At 41.0% G+C, this 17,721-nt stretch overlaps 1 protein-coding gene across 1 annotated transcript in view; it reads left to right on the top strand.

The window, feature by feature from the left end:
• Positions 1-17,721, top strand: part of TPP2 (tripeptidyl peptidase ii) — a 194,840-nt gene that overhangs the window by 121,022 nt on the left and 56,097 nt on the right. The window contains exons 24-28 of the mRNA XM_089995478.1: positions 6,363-6,435; positions 7,085-7,170; positions 7,302-7,353; positions 7,417-7,548; positions 7,694-7,765. Coding sequence (XP_089851604.1) covers positions 6,363-6,435; positions 7,085-7,170; positions 7,302-7,353; positions 7,417-7,548; positions 7,694-7,765 — 415 coding nt within the window. The remainder of the gene's footprint in view (positions 1-6,362; positions 6,436-7,084; positions 7,171-7,301; positions 7,354-7,416; positions 7,549-7,693; positions 7,766-17,721) is intronic.

The following is a 17,721-nucleotide window of genomic DNA, read 5'->3' as shown; positions in this document are numbered from 1 at the left end:
GTGTATATGGAGCAACCTCCTGGTTATGCCGAGAAGGATCCTACTGCCTGGGTGTGCAAACTAAGGAAATCCCTATATGGATTGAAACAGGCGTCCCGTTCTTGGTTTGAAAGTTTCTCTATGCAAATTCAAAGCTATGGTTTTAGAAGATGCTCTCTGGATCACTCGCTCTTTATTTACCAAAAGACAGACATTGTTATACTTCTTCTTATATATGTTGATGACATTGTGATCACTGAGAGTTCAGATAATCATGTGCAAGACGTGAAACAGTTTTAATGAAAACTTTCAAGATGAAAAATTTAGGTGAGTTGAGGTACTTTCTTGGTGTGGAAGTCGACAGACAACAAGACACATTGGCACTCATGCAACAAAAATATACTCTTGATCTTTTGGAAAGAGCCGGGATGAAGTATTGCAAACCAGACAACGCTCCTAGTGTATTACATCAAAGGCTGAGCTCTGAAGATGGCTATCTTTGTGCCGACCCTACAACATGTAGAAGCCTCTTGGGGATGTTACAGTACTTGACCTTTACCAAACCTGATATAGTTTATGTTGTCAATCAGGTATACGAAAGGTCATATGGAAGCTGTGAAGCGCATTCTACGCTATTTAAAAGGAACTATAGGAGACAAACTTGTTTATCGTAAGAACGATAACCTGCATAGAGGGCATGAAGTCATCACTTATACAGACGCAGATTGGGCAAGGGATCCAGATGAGAGACGATCTGTCTCTGGATATTGTGTATATATTGGATACAATTTAGTGTCCTGGAGCAGCAGAAAACAAAAGGCAGTGGCACGATCGAGTACAAAGGCTGAATACAGGTCGATGGCTGCAGGCACGACAGAAGCTACATGGATTAAACACTTATTGAGTGATCTTGGGGAGACAATTATTCGATCATCTCTTCTATGTGACAATCAAAGCGCAATAAACATTGCATGTAATCCTATCCAGCATAGCAGAACAAAGCACATTGAGATTGATCAACATTTTATACGACAAAAAATCGAGATAAAGGAGATAGAACTACGTCATGTTCAAACAGAAGATCAAGTGGCAGACTTGTTTACCAAGGGGTTAACAGGACGTCAATTTTGGCTATTGAAGAGCAAGTTGTACATGCTCCAAAATCACGTACAACTTGAGGGAGGGTGTTAAAATATAGTATGCGTATGGATCTGGATCCAGATCCATACGCACGTTAAATAAAACACATGCATATATTGTTTTATTAATGGCATTCTTGTAATACTCCTGTAACATTGTCTCATTGTATATCTACTCTTTATTATAAGGCTTAGGGCTTGGAGGTTGAGCTTGTGTGCGCCGCCCCAACCATTGTGCATCTCCCTCTCTCTCTCCCTTTTCTTGTCTCCTGTGAAAGCTGAACCACATACACACGAAATCTCATACCCTCCCCTCTCAATAGTGGCACAGGGAGGGGGGCTTGACCCCTCCCTTAGCCACTGGGAGTGCAGAGAAAGAGGGAGAGAGAGAGAGAGAGATAGACGAAGAAGGAGAAGAGGGACGAGGGGAGCATACCTGGAGGTCGCCGGAGCGGAAGGCGGTGGGTCATCGACGCCTTCACAACAGAGAGAAGGAAGGAGGTGGCCAACAACGAGTCTAGGGGGTCGTCAGGTAGAGAGGCATCACCGGCGAGGTCGCAGAGGGGAGGCTGTCACCGACGAGGGTGGGCTCTGGCAGTGCTGTCGCCGGTGGCTGGGCTTGCCGACGACGGCGGGTCGACGCGTGGGGAAAGAGGATGAGTATCGGGGAGAGAGAACGAGAGAGGAAGAAGGGGGTGGGGGTTCTCTTTGAAACCCCTGCCTCGCTGTATTCAAAAGACACGGGAGGCGGTGCCTCTATTGGGTCTGGGTCGGGTCCGGGTCCGGATCTGGCCCGAATCCAAGCTTATAATTTTTTTTCCCGGTTATTACAGTGTAGGCCCGCGATTGTGCGGGGAGAGAGAGACGTGCGTTAAATTTTTTTTAAAGGGTTTTCCCTGGACTCGGTTTGGGTCCAGGTCGGGTTCGGATCCGACCCGGGTCTGGATGTTTGTTTTTTTATATAAAATCGTGGGTTTTACAGTGCGCTAAAGGGTTCGTCGTACTGCGTAAATAGCACAAAGGAAATCATTTTAAAAGCATGTGTTTGGTAGCATGTTCGTGTCATAGGGGGGGTGAGGTTAGCCTGGCTCGGCTGGACCCCACTAGCCGCGAAAGGGGAGAGGTGGAGGCAGGGGGCGGCGCCCCTGCCTACCGGAAAACATAAGGAGGCAGGAGCATCTCCCCTGCCTGTCGGAATCTAAAGAGGGAAGGCAGGAGGGCCCCTGCTGCCTGCGTGAATAAAAGAGGAAGGGTAGGAGTGTTGTCCCTCCTGCCCTCAAAATCCGAGGGGGAGGGCAGGAGGGTTCCCCTCCTGCCCGTGCAAACAGAGACGGGGCAAGAGCCCCCTCTGTCTGTGTAAAACCCGCAATTTAAAAAAAAATTATTGTTTTGGACCTGGGTCGGGTCGGGTTCGGACCCGACCCGAGCCCCTTTGCTTTAGGGTTTAAAAAAAAAAACTGACTCGCGATCCCGAGCGCCGCAACACCCCCCGTTTTCTCTCCCTGCGTTTTCGGGTAGATTAGGGAAACCCACCGGGGTTTCCCCTTTCATCGCCCCCCCGAGCTCTTTAAGAGCATTGCAGGAGGGCGAGGGGAGGCACGCCTCCCCTCTCGAGCTTCCTCCTCCTCGTGCCGACCTGCTGTCACTGCGCCCCGCCACCGACGCCGGCCACCGCCTCCCAGGTACGCCGCCCTCTTCTCCTCCCTCTTCTCTTCCTCACCCCCCATCTCTGTCACCTCGCCGGGAGGCCGACAAGTGGCGCACGGCCCCTGCCGCGCCCTCCCGCCTCCCCGGTACTCATCGAAGGGCCGACAGGTGGCCTGCAAGGCCCCTGTTGTCCCCTCTTCCCTCTGGGGGTGCGCCGGAGTGCCGACCGGGGACCAGTGGCCCCTGCGACACTCCCTCACCTCTGGGGCTGATAGGGAATCCGACAGGAGGTCGGCTGCCCCCTGTCACCCCCGTCCCAAACTCTCTCTCTCTGGCAGGGGTTAGCCCCTGCCGCCTCTCGATCTCCGGTAGGCAGGGGCAATGCCCCTGCCGTTTTCTATTTCCCGGCAGGCAGGGGCTCGCCCCTGCCGCCTCTTGGCTTCTGGGAGGGCAGGGAATACCCCCCCTGCTGCTCTTGATCCTCGGCTCGCAGGGGGCCAGACAACCCCCCCTGCGGCTCCGTGATTTTGCCAGGCAGGGGTCGAGGCCCCTGCCGTCCCTTAATTCGTCAGGCTGGGGCCCCTGCCATTTCCCCATTTTCGTCAGGTAAGGGCCAAGGCCCTTACCATTCTTTTTATGCCGGGCAGGGGCCGAGACCCCTGCCATTTCTTATTCGCCGTGCAGGGGGCCGAGGCCCTGCCACTTTAACATTGCTGGCAGGGGCTCAGCCCCTGCCACTTGGATGTTGCCGGCAAGGGCTCAGCCCCTGCCACTTCGTTGTTGCCGGCAGGGGCTCAGCCCCTGCCGCTTCGTTGTTGCCGGCAGGGGTGAGCCCCTGCCACTTTGTCGTTGTCGGCAAGGGCTCAGCCCCTGTCGCTTCGTTGTGTTCGGCAGGGGCTGACCCCCCCTGCTGCCTCAGTGTTTTTGACAGAGGGCTCAGCCCCTGTCACCCCGCGGCTGTCTGCAGGCAAGGGCTCGCCCCTTGTCATTTTTTGTGATTTCGGCCAGCAGGGGCACACTTCTGCTGCCTCTCTCTTTTTCTATCGGCAGGCTTGTTTCTCTATTTCTCCACATGATAATTAACGTAGCACTTTTGCAGACTTCGCATCGAACCCCACTCTGGCTCCGCGGCCTGAGCCTCGTATCATCTACACGCGTAGATGCACGCAGCTGCACGACATCCTGAGGTAGGGGAAAGTCGCACGAAAAGTTTGTATGAACGAAATAAAATAAGACTTCTGAGATAGAATAGTTATTTTACATACCTGCTTATCTGAAGAAGTATTGGCTGGTCAGAGTTTTACTCATTTTGATTCTTTTGAAATTGCATGCTTAATGTAAATTCTGTGGTTAGACTCATTCTAGAAAGAATCAAGTAGTTTAATTGGCATACTTGTTTACGTATAGGATTACTTAACTCGTGATTGTTTGTTCTGCATGCTTATTCTTTTGAAACTTCATACTTAAGGTAGACTTTGTGAATAAACTCAATTCTGGAGAGAAAACCACTGCAATTGCTATTGTAACCGAACCTTAAGTCATGTACGGTATGAATTTTATGTGAGGTCATGGAGTATCCTGAAGTGGGAATCAACACTTTATTGATTTTCATGTGATATTATCGGCCTCCACAAGCCAATTGCTCAGAAAAGCAATACATGTCATGTATGAACCAAAAGAATCATAAAACATTATATGTTGCCCTCTCATCGTAGTCGTACCTCTAGGAAGGTACAACCGTACTTTTGGACAAGTACGTCCCATGTGGGTTACGATGGTTGGAGGATGAGGTTGTAGCAACCTCGATGCGTGCAATTAGCACAATGCTGAGATCACGTAAATGGTGACCATTCGCCTTCACAGGCAAGATGCTCGAGTGGGTCTAATAGACCAGAGCATGTAGGATGGGGCGGCGGTTAAGAAACCCCCATCGTACCCATCCGACCTTCACGGTTCATCAAGGGAGAGGATGGATGGTACAAAAACTCTGATGGACAGGTTGTTAACAACCACCCCACGGGCAAAAGACTCGGCTTCCCCAGTCATCGGAGTTAGGGGAATTGGGATTACCATAGATTATCCTAGGTGGTAACTCCCAGGCACTTCTGTAGAAGTTGGATGCATCCATGGGCCACGAATGCCTTTGGGGATTTACTCTCTTGGTCACTGACCGTCCCCTTAGGAGCGGACTCAGTCAGCTATCCGGGTTAATGAAAACACTTGACATAATAAACCCCCGGATCGGTTTCGGCTGTTTCTACGTTTCGCGTCTGTGCGTACCCACAAGTCAGTTAATATCAGAACTCAAATAATATCTTCATGAATAGTTGTAGATGACTGAGACTCACACTGCTTCAACTAACAGCTCTTTGCACATATTACATTTGTTAGAATAGACTACAATTGTATTAATTGCTTAAATATCATAACTGCGTATCTCATGAATGTCTTTTTTATTTTCATTCTACTTATCTGTTCGTGCACCTACTGGTTTGTTATGAAACTGACCCATTTCATGGGCAGGTGAGGAGTAGGACTTCACTGGCGGCCGATGACGTGGTGCAATATGGATCAAGATTTATCTTATTTCTGCTGGCGGCTTGGCTCTGAGTCTTTTTGAAGTTTTCTTTAAATTTATTGTACTTTGGAACAAAATGCTCATTTTGAAATAAACTGCAGATTTTTAATCTATTGTCTTATTTCTTCAATTCCTTTAAGTTGTTGTACATGTGAATGATTTTCAGCTAACGTACCCAGGATTGTTGACTTGTGCTCCTTTCTAAATATCTTCCGCTGTCGTTTTTTTAGTTAAATCTTTAAATCTTTGAAAGGTTTTTCGATAAGGTTTTCGAAATCACAAGTCGAAATTTTGGGGCGTTACAGTCTGTGTAACGAAAGAGGGAGGGTACAATAGAGGGAGAAATGAATTTCTTGAATTTATTGTTAAAAATGTACTATATACGTATATGTAATATTATTATTATTATTTATTATTTAATATTATTATTATATATATTATTTTTTATTTTATTCTTTTTGCTTTTTTTGTGTTTTTCGTATCTAGTTCAATAGGAAGTAAATACACTGTTCAATCAAGTTTCTAGTTGGAACTTGACTGCAGTGTAGCCGTTGGACTCTAGTCCAACTGTTACAATAACAGCCGTTGGACTAGCGTCCAACGTCTCTTTGAGGAGAGCTCAAAATGAGCTCTCCTCTCTCTTGCTTCTCTTAGTATAAATAAGGGTGAACCCCTCCAATGTAAAAGTGACTTCTTCAATGCTTTTTAAGCATTTCATATTATGAATAAAATTCTTTATTTCGTTCTTGCTCTTTTCCATATTTACCCTTTTATGGGTCTTGCTTAAAGTGTCTTTTGGACACTTCACTTGTGTGATTCAAGGGCCTTTGTGGAAGAGCACCATTTCATTACATTTATGTGTCATAAAACAATTACCTTACAGTGTTTGTCCACTCTACAGATATTAGGTAGTAAATATATAATCTTTTTCAATTTTTGCATGAACTTCATTGATGGAAAACATTCACATTTTATTCTTCTAGTCAGTAGTGTCTTATTTCACCTATATTCTTTTGCAGGCATGAAAATATACATTATCTGGAGAAAATGAAGGAACTGGTCTTGTTTATAGAAAGAAACTTGGAAGAAAAGGTACTTAATATTAAGTATGACTACAATATCTTCAGCAATTGTGCTCTAAATTGATTCAATTGCTAATAGATGTTGGTTTGCATATAGATTGACATTCATCATGATGACATTCTAACAAATGAAATTAGCTCCTTAAAATTCCTGTTGGCCCTCCTCCCCCTTCGGTCAGTTTTTTATTTTCTCATCACTCTTTCATCCTTAACATGGTGCTTAGTTTCTCATCACTCTTTCAAAAGTTTTGGAGAAAATTCCTCATAATTTAATTATTAAAAACAAATTTCTAATTATGGGCACCTTTTACAGCACTTGGATAGATAAGGGCCTCGGTTTGACTTTTATATAAATCACTATATTTGAAGTAAAAAAATACCTCTAATTGAGGAAAATAGGGTGCTCTGTTATGGATGACATGAGTTTTGGAATCAAGTGTTGTTATCCATATAGTCTTGGAATGTGAAGTTGCTCTGAGTTATCACTCCATGATCCTTTTTACACGGCAGTTGCAGCTTTTCATTTGCAGTATTATGTAGGAAACTATCAATCTGCTGATCCTCCATTTTCAACTAACTTGGTGTATTATTTATCTAAGTTTCTCAGGCTTCCCATTTTCTAGATTGAACTGAATATTCAAGTTTTGCTTTGGTTGCAGGAATTTATACACTTAAGCTGCTTTTCTCAACCAGACGGGCCTATAACTGGGAACAGCAGTTTTAAATCCTCTGTTTTAGTCCTTGGGTAGGTCTTATTTATCACTGATGACTCTTAATTTAAAGTAGGCCTAACTATATTCATGTTATATGTTTCTCTTTCCACTGTTGATCTAGAGTGGCCTAATAACATTCATGTTACGTGTTGCTATTTCTCAGAGAAATGGAAGCCTTTTATGTTGGTCCACCAGCCAAGGACAAGCTTCCAAAGGTAAGCAAGTATTATAAACTTTATTTGCCTAATCTCTTTCTTAATCATCTGTGTGTATTGCAGTGTTCAGCTGGATCTATGTTGCATGGTGAGATTAGTTATGGGAGCCTCTCTTTTGGAGCAACAAATGAGGGTAAAAATCCTCAGAAATGTCCTGTTTGTTACCCAATATCATATGTGGTTCCACCTCTTAAGGTTAGAGATTTTTGGTCTTTTACTAGTCATAGATCATTGAACATGCTCCCATTCAAAATTGTTCAAACAGAGATCAGCAATTTGTGACCGGACAAAACTTGTTTGATAAATTGCATTTCTTACAAACTGATATTTCTTATGTCAGCTGGATGAGAAGGATAAAGAGAAGGATAGTTTTGATAGCAAAAAAAGTATATCTGAGCTTATAGAGGAAGAGGTACATGTCTATGTGTGTATTTGACATTCTTTTATAAGTGTAATTTTATCCATAATTTGTCATGATAGTATGAAGATTTCCAGTGCATTTGTCTGGTAAAAATGATGTTTAAATTGTTGTTGCAAGACACAATTAGTTTATGAGGAAAAAGTTATAGATGCTCATGTTTTGGACAGTGTTGTTAAAATAAGTAAATATCTTGTATATATATACACAATCCTATATATACGGGTGTGTAGTATACATACATATGTATGTATACATATACATATATATATATATATATATTTTACTTTTTCTTTTTCTTTTTGTAATTATTTTGGTCAACAAAAGTTGACTAAAACTAGTCTAACGGCTAGAGAGTTCTCTCTGGCCTCTTATTACTCTCCTTCTCTTGATTTATATAAATAGGGGACTTCTCCCCATTGTTAAGTACGCTTTTTGCATACTTATATTAATAAAATATCATTTTGTTATATTGTGAGAGCGTTTTTTGTGTGTGACCTTTGTGGTTCACTTTTGTGCTTGTCCATTTTTTATCTATTGGTGGACATTTTTGTTCGTAGCTGAAGACTCTCATTTCCTTATATGGTATCAAAGCCATAGTGCTCTTGATCGTTGGTGATTGACAACTACATGCTCATGTGTTCGTGTATCTACCTTTGAAAATCAACTTGACTCTTTGTTTGGGTGCTTGTGGATCACTTATCAAAGTGTTCGTGGTGATCAAGTGGCTATGTAACGCCCCAAAATTTCAAACTTGCGAACCTTTCAGAAAACAGGCAAGAGACTAGAAAAAATCTCTTTCCTCCAGAGTTTGTTCATAAAATCAGCGGAAGACTATTCTTTTGTTAATTCAGAAGGCAAGCTGACAACTTTGGACACGTTAGCTAAAAGAACCAAAACTCACAAAATTCGGATATCCCAAGGAAAATCCGTTACAAACCCAAAATGTCTAGGACGCGAGCTAAGAGTAGGAAGAAGTCTTGAAGCCATCTTGTCATCACGCCATCGCCCGTGGTGTACCTAATCATCACCTGTACCCATAGAATGAGTTAGTTTCGCGAAAAACTAGTAGGTGCACAAGAGAGACTACAGGAAACCGAATTAAGTACATTTAATTTAGTATGCTAAGCAGTTTAAAGCAGATATGCAGTTAAACAGGTAAGCAGTGCAAACGCGTAAGTAGTGCAAACGGGTAAGTAGTGCAAACGGGTAAGTAGTGCAAGCGAGTAAGCAGGGCAAACGGGGAAGTAGTGCACTGTCAAAAATGTAGCAACACGATTCATTTGATCGTAAGCTGTGAACTACTACGCAACATGCTTGTTTTCGTTCCTAGAACGGGGTCTCTGCATCCAATCATTATCAGGTCATCGTTTGTCGCTCTCACTACTTCTAACAAACGCTTTGTCCTGAACAACCTTAATTTATTTCAATCTCTCAAGGCCTTATGCGGCCAATTATCACCTGTTATGACTCACCTAAGGCGTCATACTTTCTAAGAAAAACCCACCCTTCCATAGAAGGTCCAAAACATGATCATGATCTAAAATTGCTAAAGATCTGATTCTCACATCAGGGTTCAACATGTAATCATGCTAAAACAGAAAGCCAAAACTATAGATTCATAGTTGGCTATGACAAACAATCTCAGAAGATCATCACAGCTCACCATAATTTTTTATGGTAAGCAAAAACACAAGTTCCACGTCGGATCGCTCGGTCCAGGAAATATACAATCTCCCAAGGAAATACCGCCCTAGAGAGTATACCTGGTATTGGACGACACACTTCCTGTAGGATCACGTGTTTTTGGTTCCTACTCAATTCATGAAATTTTCGAAATTTGGCTGTCTCGTAGGAAAATCGTTTGAGGCTCGATTTTTAGACCAACGTCTTAGAGTTTGGGTTTGACCCAAGTCTCATCGACAACGTTGAGGCGAGCCAATCGAAGCGTGGTAAACAATTTTAATTTTGACCTTTAAATTCAAGCGCAATTTGAGCGAAATTCGGGTTATTTTCAGGCGAAATTTAGAATTTGATATTCGAGTAATATATCATTGGATGCGTCTCGAAATTCTGAGCGCGATGATATTTTACTTTTCTAAATTCGAGTTTTGAATGGCCCGAAAATTGCGTTTTTCTAAAATTTTAACAGTTTGTTGAAACGAATCCGGAATTGGATCGGATTGGATCCAAGGCCTAGGATCCAAATTTTTATGGATTTGGGTCCTAGTTAGGTCCTATAAAAATTTGGATTGGATCCAGGTCTTACTCCAATTTTTGTTTGGGTATGGGTTTGTATCTGGTTCCGGATCCAAACCCAAGCCCAACGTTTTTAAAACTTCAAAATTCAGATAGGAGCTTTAAATTGAGGTTAATCTCTTATAAAAAGTCTCCATGGTCAATAGGACCAATTTTGGAAACTTTTAAACATTTAAGAATAAATAAATAAAAAAAAATTAACTAATTTGATTAGTTTTTATTAATTTCGGGATTGGGGTTAAAGGGGATTGGGGTTAAAGGGGATTGGGGTTAACCCTCTTCCTTAACTAATTAGGAAACTAGAGGTTTCCAAATCTTTTAAAAAGTCAAAAGTCAAACAAAAAAAGAAAGGAAGGGAGTTTCTGAAAATCTGGAAACTCCCCTAGAGAGAGAGAGACCTAATTCTGGAAACTCTCTTTAGAGAGTTTCCAGCTACTAAAAGAGAGGGGAGGGGGGGGCGGCAACTCTTCTCCCTTATTGGCTCTTAGAGAAAAAAAAAGAAACAAGAAAGGAAGTGAGAAAAGAGAGAAAGGGGACAAAGAAACGGAGAGAGAGGAGAGAAGGAGGTAGAAGAAGAAGAGTGGAGGCATCGTTGCTCAGCCGAGCACCTTCCACAGCCCTCTTTTCGCATTCTTGATCAAGGTACGGGTACTATCTTTTGATTCGGATGAGGGATCGAATATGGATGGGTTCCCATGCATGATTTGATGGGAATCCATGGGCAAAAGACTGGATTTACATGCCTACTCTAGGTTGTGTAGAAGAGGGCTGTATGGATCCCTCCATACACATGTGGTTGAGGCTTTGCAACCTTCAAAAGGTAATATTTCTGTGCATATTATTTTTGTATTAAAAACAGAATTTTTGAATGATGAATAAGCATGCCGTTCAATGCCTAGTCTTTGTAGAAGTTAATTGTTACGGATGTTCATATGTGGACTTAGTAAAGGCACTAATCTTCCTGTGGAAATCATGTTATAGGACTGTATTTCCTTGTGTAAATATGCTGTAACAATGGGTCATTGAAATAACTGAAACTTTCATACTCCTGGAATGGGTGTTCGTGAGTAGGTGTTGCCCATGGTAATTTCTTTTAGAAAAAAAAAAACTGTGCATACTTTTTGTTTAGAATCTCTATGGTTTACGGTTGTATGAAATCAAAGGCTCATCACATGACAGTATTGTGGATTTGCCCAGACCAGGCAGCACGCACACAGGCCCGGACTTGGCCTGTGCACGGGCTGTTGGGCCAGCCGAACCTGGTCGGCTGGGTTTGTTTGGGTACCCAGCCGACAGGATCGGCTGGGTGTATGCTTCCGTAGAAAGAAAAAAAATAATATATAATATTTTTCCTTCCTGTTTGCTGGTGGCTGTTCAGCCCTGATAGCACACACAGGCCCGGATTGGGGCCTGTGTATGGGCTGTCTAAACCAGTTCAGCCTTGCAGGGTAGACCGGACCCGACCCAGCTGATATAAATTGGCTGGGCTTGTTGGGAATCACGGGCTGGATGGTTTAGCAGAAGAAAAAAAAAGGGTTTATATTTTGATCTGGCTCGTTTTGCCTCATAGAAAAAGTTATTTTATGGGGTGCTATGCTGCACTGTTTGACAGTATGCATAGGCCTAAAATATGTAGCACATAATGAAAAGAAAACTTTGTATGCTATCATGCACTCTTCTGTTTCGATATGAAGTAATTTTCATTGTGATGCATTGGAGCATTAATTGGAAAGGTGCATTTGCGAACTTGTAACTACCTGTATTGTTATAGAAGCATATACAAACTCCACAACATTACTGTTGTTACACATGCACCTGAAATTGTGATTCCATGCGTGTTGATCTGTTATGTATGAACGGGTTGTTAAAATGTACCTATTATATATATATATATATATATATATATATATATATATATATATATATAAATTCTGTATATTACATCAATACCCGATAGGGGTATTTTTGTAATTTCACATAGTTGTTTTAGAAAACAACTATTTTTTCTTTTTTGAATAAATGTAATTTTTATTTTTTATTTTTTCATTTCTTTTTTATTCTTTTTGAGGACCTAAAGGGGCTCCAACATAGAAGTCGTTGGAGCCCCCAACGGTCACAAATGTGACCGTTGGGGGCTCCCAACGACTCTATGGGAGCCCCCTTTTGGCTCTCCTTTTGAGGCCCTTTTGCCCTCCTTTTTCCTCCTCTTCCTCTTGTATAAATAGGGGTGATCCCCTTGTGTATTCTCATCTTGGAGAGCTTCTCTCTCTTTTCAATAAGAGGCTTTGTATATTGTTGCCTTCTTAAAGGCTTGTGCTTGTATTGTCCCTTCGCGGACTTGTGATATTTTCTCTTTTATTCATTGTTGTATGTGCTTGTATGCACTCTTTATATTTCCACATTATCTCATTACATGGTATCAGAGCCACTCGATTCTTGAAGGAAAGGTGTGGTTCGTGTATCTCTTATTTTAGTGAGCATCTTCTCACTTCTTGGCAACATCATGGAGACAAAGATTGATCTTTCTTTCAAGCTCAATGGAAAGAACTATATGATGTGGGCATCGGCAATGGAGAATAATCTCAAAGGAAATAAGCTTTGGGGTTATGTCATGGGGACCGTTCCGGAACCTAAGCTTATGCTCACGAAGATGGAAGAAGATCAAGAAAAAGCTCTTGAGGGAGATGCTCGTCTCAAGGCCATTGAAAACCATCAAAAGGAAGTGGAAGATTGGGAAAGCAATCACGCAAAAATCCTTGCGTGGTTTATGAACAATGTGGAACTTAAGGTATGTGCTAATATATCTAAATTTCGTAGAGCCAATGAGGCTTGGTCCTTTATGAGGGGTATGTATACCCAAAAGGATCTTGCAAGAGCATACTTCTTGCAAGAAAAGGTTAGAACCACCAAGCAAGGTGATTCTAGCATTCAAGACTACTATAGTGCCCTAAACCCACTATGGGATGAATTGGCTCTTTTAGAGCCAAAGTGGGTTTCTATGGAAGATGTTGATTTAAGACAAAAACAAATGGAACAAGAGCGATTGTTTCAATTTCTTTTTGGGCTACGTCCCGAATTTGAGCAAGTGAGATCCTCACTTCTCCATAGATCTATTTTTCCTCCTATTGAGGATGCTATAGCCGAAATCACTCAAGAGGAGACAAGGCTTGGCATGAGTAAGCATGTTGATGAAGCCTTGCCGTATCCAAACCGGGTAACAATGTTAGAACCTATAAGCCTCCTTATTTTGGGAAACAAGGGAACTACAATGGAGGAAGAAAAATGATTGTTTGTCATTATTGCAATGAGCCGGGTCACATTAGACCCGCTTGTCCAAAGCTTATGGAAGCCTTCAAGCCTAAAGTGGCCTCTCTTGAAGAAACCACCACCAAAGAAGATGAAGGCAAAAACAATGACATTAAAGAAACTCTTGGACAAATATCTATGGCTCTCCAACAAATGCTAAAAGTTTCCTCCTCCACATCGGGTGCGGCCATTGCTTCAACATCATCACCCGGTACATATTCTTGGATCCTTGATTCTGGAGCGTCTTTTCATATGACCCTTCATGAAAATGCACTTAGTGATGTTTGCATCAATTCAAAGGACTCTAGTGTCTCAACGGCCGATGGAACTTTTTTGAAAATTTCAAGTATTGGCTCTTTTAAAGATTCTCAAAATTTTTGTGTTCCAAAAGTAAGAGTTCCCAAATTAAATTTAAACCTTTTTTCGGTTTCTCAAATTGCCGACCATGGATGTGAAATATCTTTCTCATCTAATGGTTGCTTTGTGCAGGATCTCCGGTCCCGGAAGCGGATTGGGCAAGGCCATAGAAAGGGAGACCTCTATTATATGGACCATCTTGATCTCCCTACAAACTTTTTTTGTTCTTATGTCCAAGAAAAAAATATGGAAACTTGGCATAAAAGACTTGGTCATCCAAGTTATTCCAAAATGTATCTCTTTCCTTTTGGAAACAAATTTTGTAAGGAAAAAGAAATTAATTGCAAAGATTGCATTTTTGGAAAAATGAAGTCTATTCCTTTTCCAACTAGATCTTTTTTCTCATCAAGGCCTTTTGAATTGGTGCATTCGGATGTTTGGGGTCCTTCTCCGGTTATGTCTAAAGGGGGCTATTCATATTATGTTACGTTTATTGATGACTTTACTCGGTATGTTTGGATTTATTTCCTTAGTCATAAGTCGAAAGTATTTACTTTCTTTAAAGATTTTCATAAAAAGGTTCAAAATCAATTTCAAAGTAACATATCTATTTTAAGATCCGATTCCGGTGGTGAATACTTATCTCACGAATTCCAAAACTATTTAAACCAAAATGGCATTTGTCATCAAAAGTCATGTCCTAGTACTCCTCAACAAAATGGCCTAGCGGAAAGGAAACATAGGCACATTATAGAAACCGCTAGAACATTACTTGTGTCTAGAAATATTCCAAAAAAAATTTGGGCGGAAGCCGTTCTTACCTCAACCTATCTAATCAATAGAATGCCCTCTTCTAAGTTAAAAAATGCTTCTCCCTATGAGAAACTCTTTAAGTTTTCACCCGATTTTAATCGACTTCGTATTTTTGGTTGCAAATGTTTTGTCCTATTACATAAAAGGGATAAGTTATCTCCAAAAGCAATTGAATGTGTATTTTTTGGATATGGTGAAAATAAAAAAGGGTATAGATGTTATGATTTTAAGAATGATAAACTATATGTTTCAAAAGATGTAACATTTCTCGAAGAAGAAAACGGTTTTGATAAAATAGAAGAGACAAATGAAATCGATTATATATTCTTATATGATCTTATTGATGACATACAAGAAGATTCTCTTGAAAACATAGATGACACTCACGAGGTATCCCCTCTTGACATAACACTCTCAAATGATAGTAATTCAAATACAAATGTTCATGATAGTGATGCCAATATAAATGTTTACTCAAGAAGAAATCAAGAAAAACCTATTAGTGCCCTCGAAAAATACTCTCAAATTTCCGAATCCATTGAGGAACCACAAGTTAGGCATTCTTCTAGAATATCAATACCCCCAAATAGGTTTGTATCCTATGATTCTTTAACTCCCAACTATCAGGCATGTTTGATAACTCTACATTCTTATTTTGAACCGGCTTACTATAATCAAGCTAAATCCATACCTCATTGGGTTGAAGCAATGCAAGTTGAACTAAATGCTTTAAAAAAGGCCAATACCTGGGAAGTAGTTGATCTACCCTCACACAAAAAGCCTATTGGTTGTCGTTGGGTCTTCAAAGTTAAAACTAAAAGCGATGGCTCTTTAGAACGATATAAAGCCAGATTGGTTGCTAAGGGAAACTCTCAAGAATATGGTATTGATTACGAAGAAACATTCGCCCCCGTAGCTCGTATGACTAGTGTCAGAACCTTAATAGCAGTCGCATCAACCAAAAAATGGCCTATTTATCAACTTGACGTAAAAAATGCCTTTTTAAATGGAAGTTTAAGTGAAGAAGTTTATATGGATCCACCACCCGGAATAAATATTAAGCAAGGTCAAACACTTCGGCTTTTAAAGGCATTATATGGTCTTAAACAAGCCCCTAAGGCTTGGTATGATCGTTTTAGTGGTATCATGATAAAATTAGGATTTCATTCTTGTTATACTGACACTGCTCTTTTTGTTAAAAATGCAGGTTCTAGTATCGTAATTTTGTTGCTTTATGTTGATGATATGATTATCACTGGAAATGATCAAAGTAGTATTATTAATGTTAAAAATATGTTAAAAGATAATTTTGATATGTCTGACTTAGGTTTTCTCAGATATTTTCTTGGAATTGAGGTCACATATTCTCTTAGAGGATATATTTTGTCACAGATGAAGCTTGCTGCAGATATATGTTCTAAGTCTGGGATTTCTGATGATAAGAAGGTAGAGACTCCCGAGGTTATTAATGCCAAATTGCGGTTAGAGGATGGGGTTCTTCTGGAAGATCCTACACCGTACAGACAACTCATTGGGTCTCTTACATATTTGACCATCACCAGACCAGATATCACTCATGCGGTTCACTCAGTCAGTCAATTTCAGCATGCTCCTACAACCGTGCATATGAGTGCGGTTCTCTGAATCATCCGCTACATTCGGAATACCATCAATAAAGGGCTATTTCTATCCTCCTATTCCTCTTTGAATCTTCTTGCTTATACTGATGCAGATTGGGGAGATAATCCCAATGATCGAGTCTCAACTACTGGTTTTTGTGTCTTTTTAGGGGACTCATTGATTGCCTGGCGATGCAAGAAGCAGCAGAAAGTTTCACTATCATCCACTGAAGCTGAGTACCGGGCAATGACAACCACAACAATGGAACTTGTATGGCTTCGCAGTTTGCTTAAAGATATAGGAGTTGATATTACTGAAACCTCAAAATTGTGTTGCGACAATAAGAGTGCCATCTATATTGCGAGCAATCATACTTTTCATGAACGTACGAAACATATCGAAATGGATTGCCACTATGTTCGTGACGAATTTTTACGAGGAACTATTGCTCTGCCATATGTCACTTCAGAATATCAGTTGGCAGACTTCTTCACTAAAGCTCTTCCGGCTCCTCGCTTCATGTTTCTTCTCGGCAAACTTTCCGTCATTCCCCCGTAAAGTTTGAGGGGGGGTGTTAAAATGTACCTATTATATATATATATGTATATATATATATATATATATATATATATATATATATATATATATATATATATATATATACATCAATACCCGATAGGGGTATTTTTGTAATTTCACATAGTTGTTTTAGAAAACAAGTATTTTTTCTTTTTTGAATAAATGTAATTTTTATTTTTTATTTTTTCATTTCTTTTTTATTCTTTTTGAGGACCTAAAGGGGCTCCAACATAGAAGTCGTTGGAGCCCCCAACGGTCACAAATGTGACCGTTGGGGGCTCCCAACGACTCTATGGGAGCCCCCTTTTGGCTCTCCTTTTGAGGCCCTTTGGCCCTCCTTTTTCCTCCTCTTCCTCTTGTATAAATAGGGGTGATCCCCTTGTGTATTCTCATCTTGGAGAGCTTCTCTCTCTTTTCAATAAGAGGCTTTGTATATTGTTGCCTTCTTAAACGCTTGTGCTTGTATTGTCCCTTCGCGGACTTGTGATATTTTCTCTTTTATTCATTGTTGTATGTGCTTGTATGCACTCTTTATATTTCCGCATTATCTCATTACACGGGTGTTGAGCATGTGTGTAAGTTAGTGCATGTGTGGTGTATTGCGATGATTATTGCACAGGATGTATCGATGATTCCAGTGAATTGTCATAGGCTTGGAGAGCCTCGGGCATGGGAGAATCTTCCTTTATATGAGTAAATGCATAATATGAATCACATTGGTTGGTTTTGCACACTACTGCATTGTTTTGTATATCCTCACGGGTCCTCGCAGGGGTGGGTGCGAGCTTTTAACTTTATTTATGCATCTGGTATTGCAAATGTCGATGAATGACTGCCAATAAAAGATAATCATTAAGAACAGTGTAATTTACATTCTAGGATCTCTCATCTGGAGAATGAGGATTTTAGAGTTTCGGTCTTGGGGAGACTCTGAGGATACAAAAACTCCGTATGCTTTATGTTGTCTCCTAAACCCGATATTGAGGTTCCTTCTTCTGACCACGGTTTTAGGGAGA

Source organism: Nuphar pumila, chromosome 2 (genome assembly GCF_984573655.1).
Source record: "Nuphar pumila chromosome 2, dmNupPumi1.hap1.1, whole genome shotgun sequence".
NCBI lineage: Eukaryota > Viridiplantae > Streptophyta > Magnoliopsida > Nymphaeales > Nymphaeaceae > Nuphar > Nuphar pumila.
Note: the sequence above shows the minus strand (reverse complement) of the source record. Positions and strands in the feature narration are given on the sequence as shown.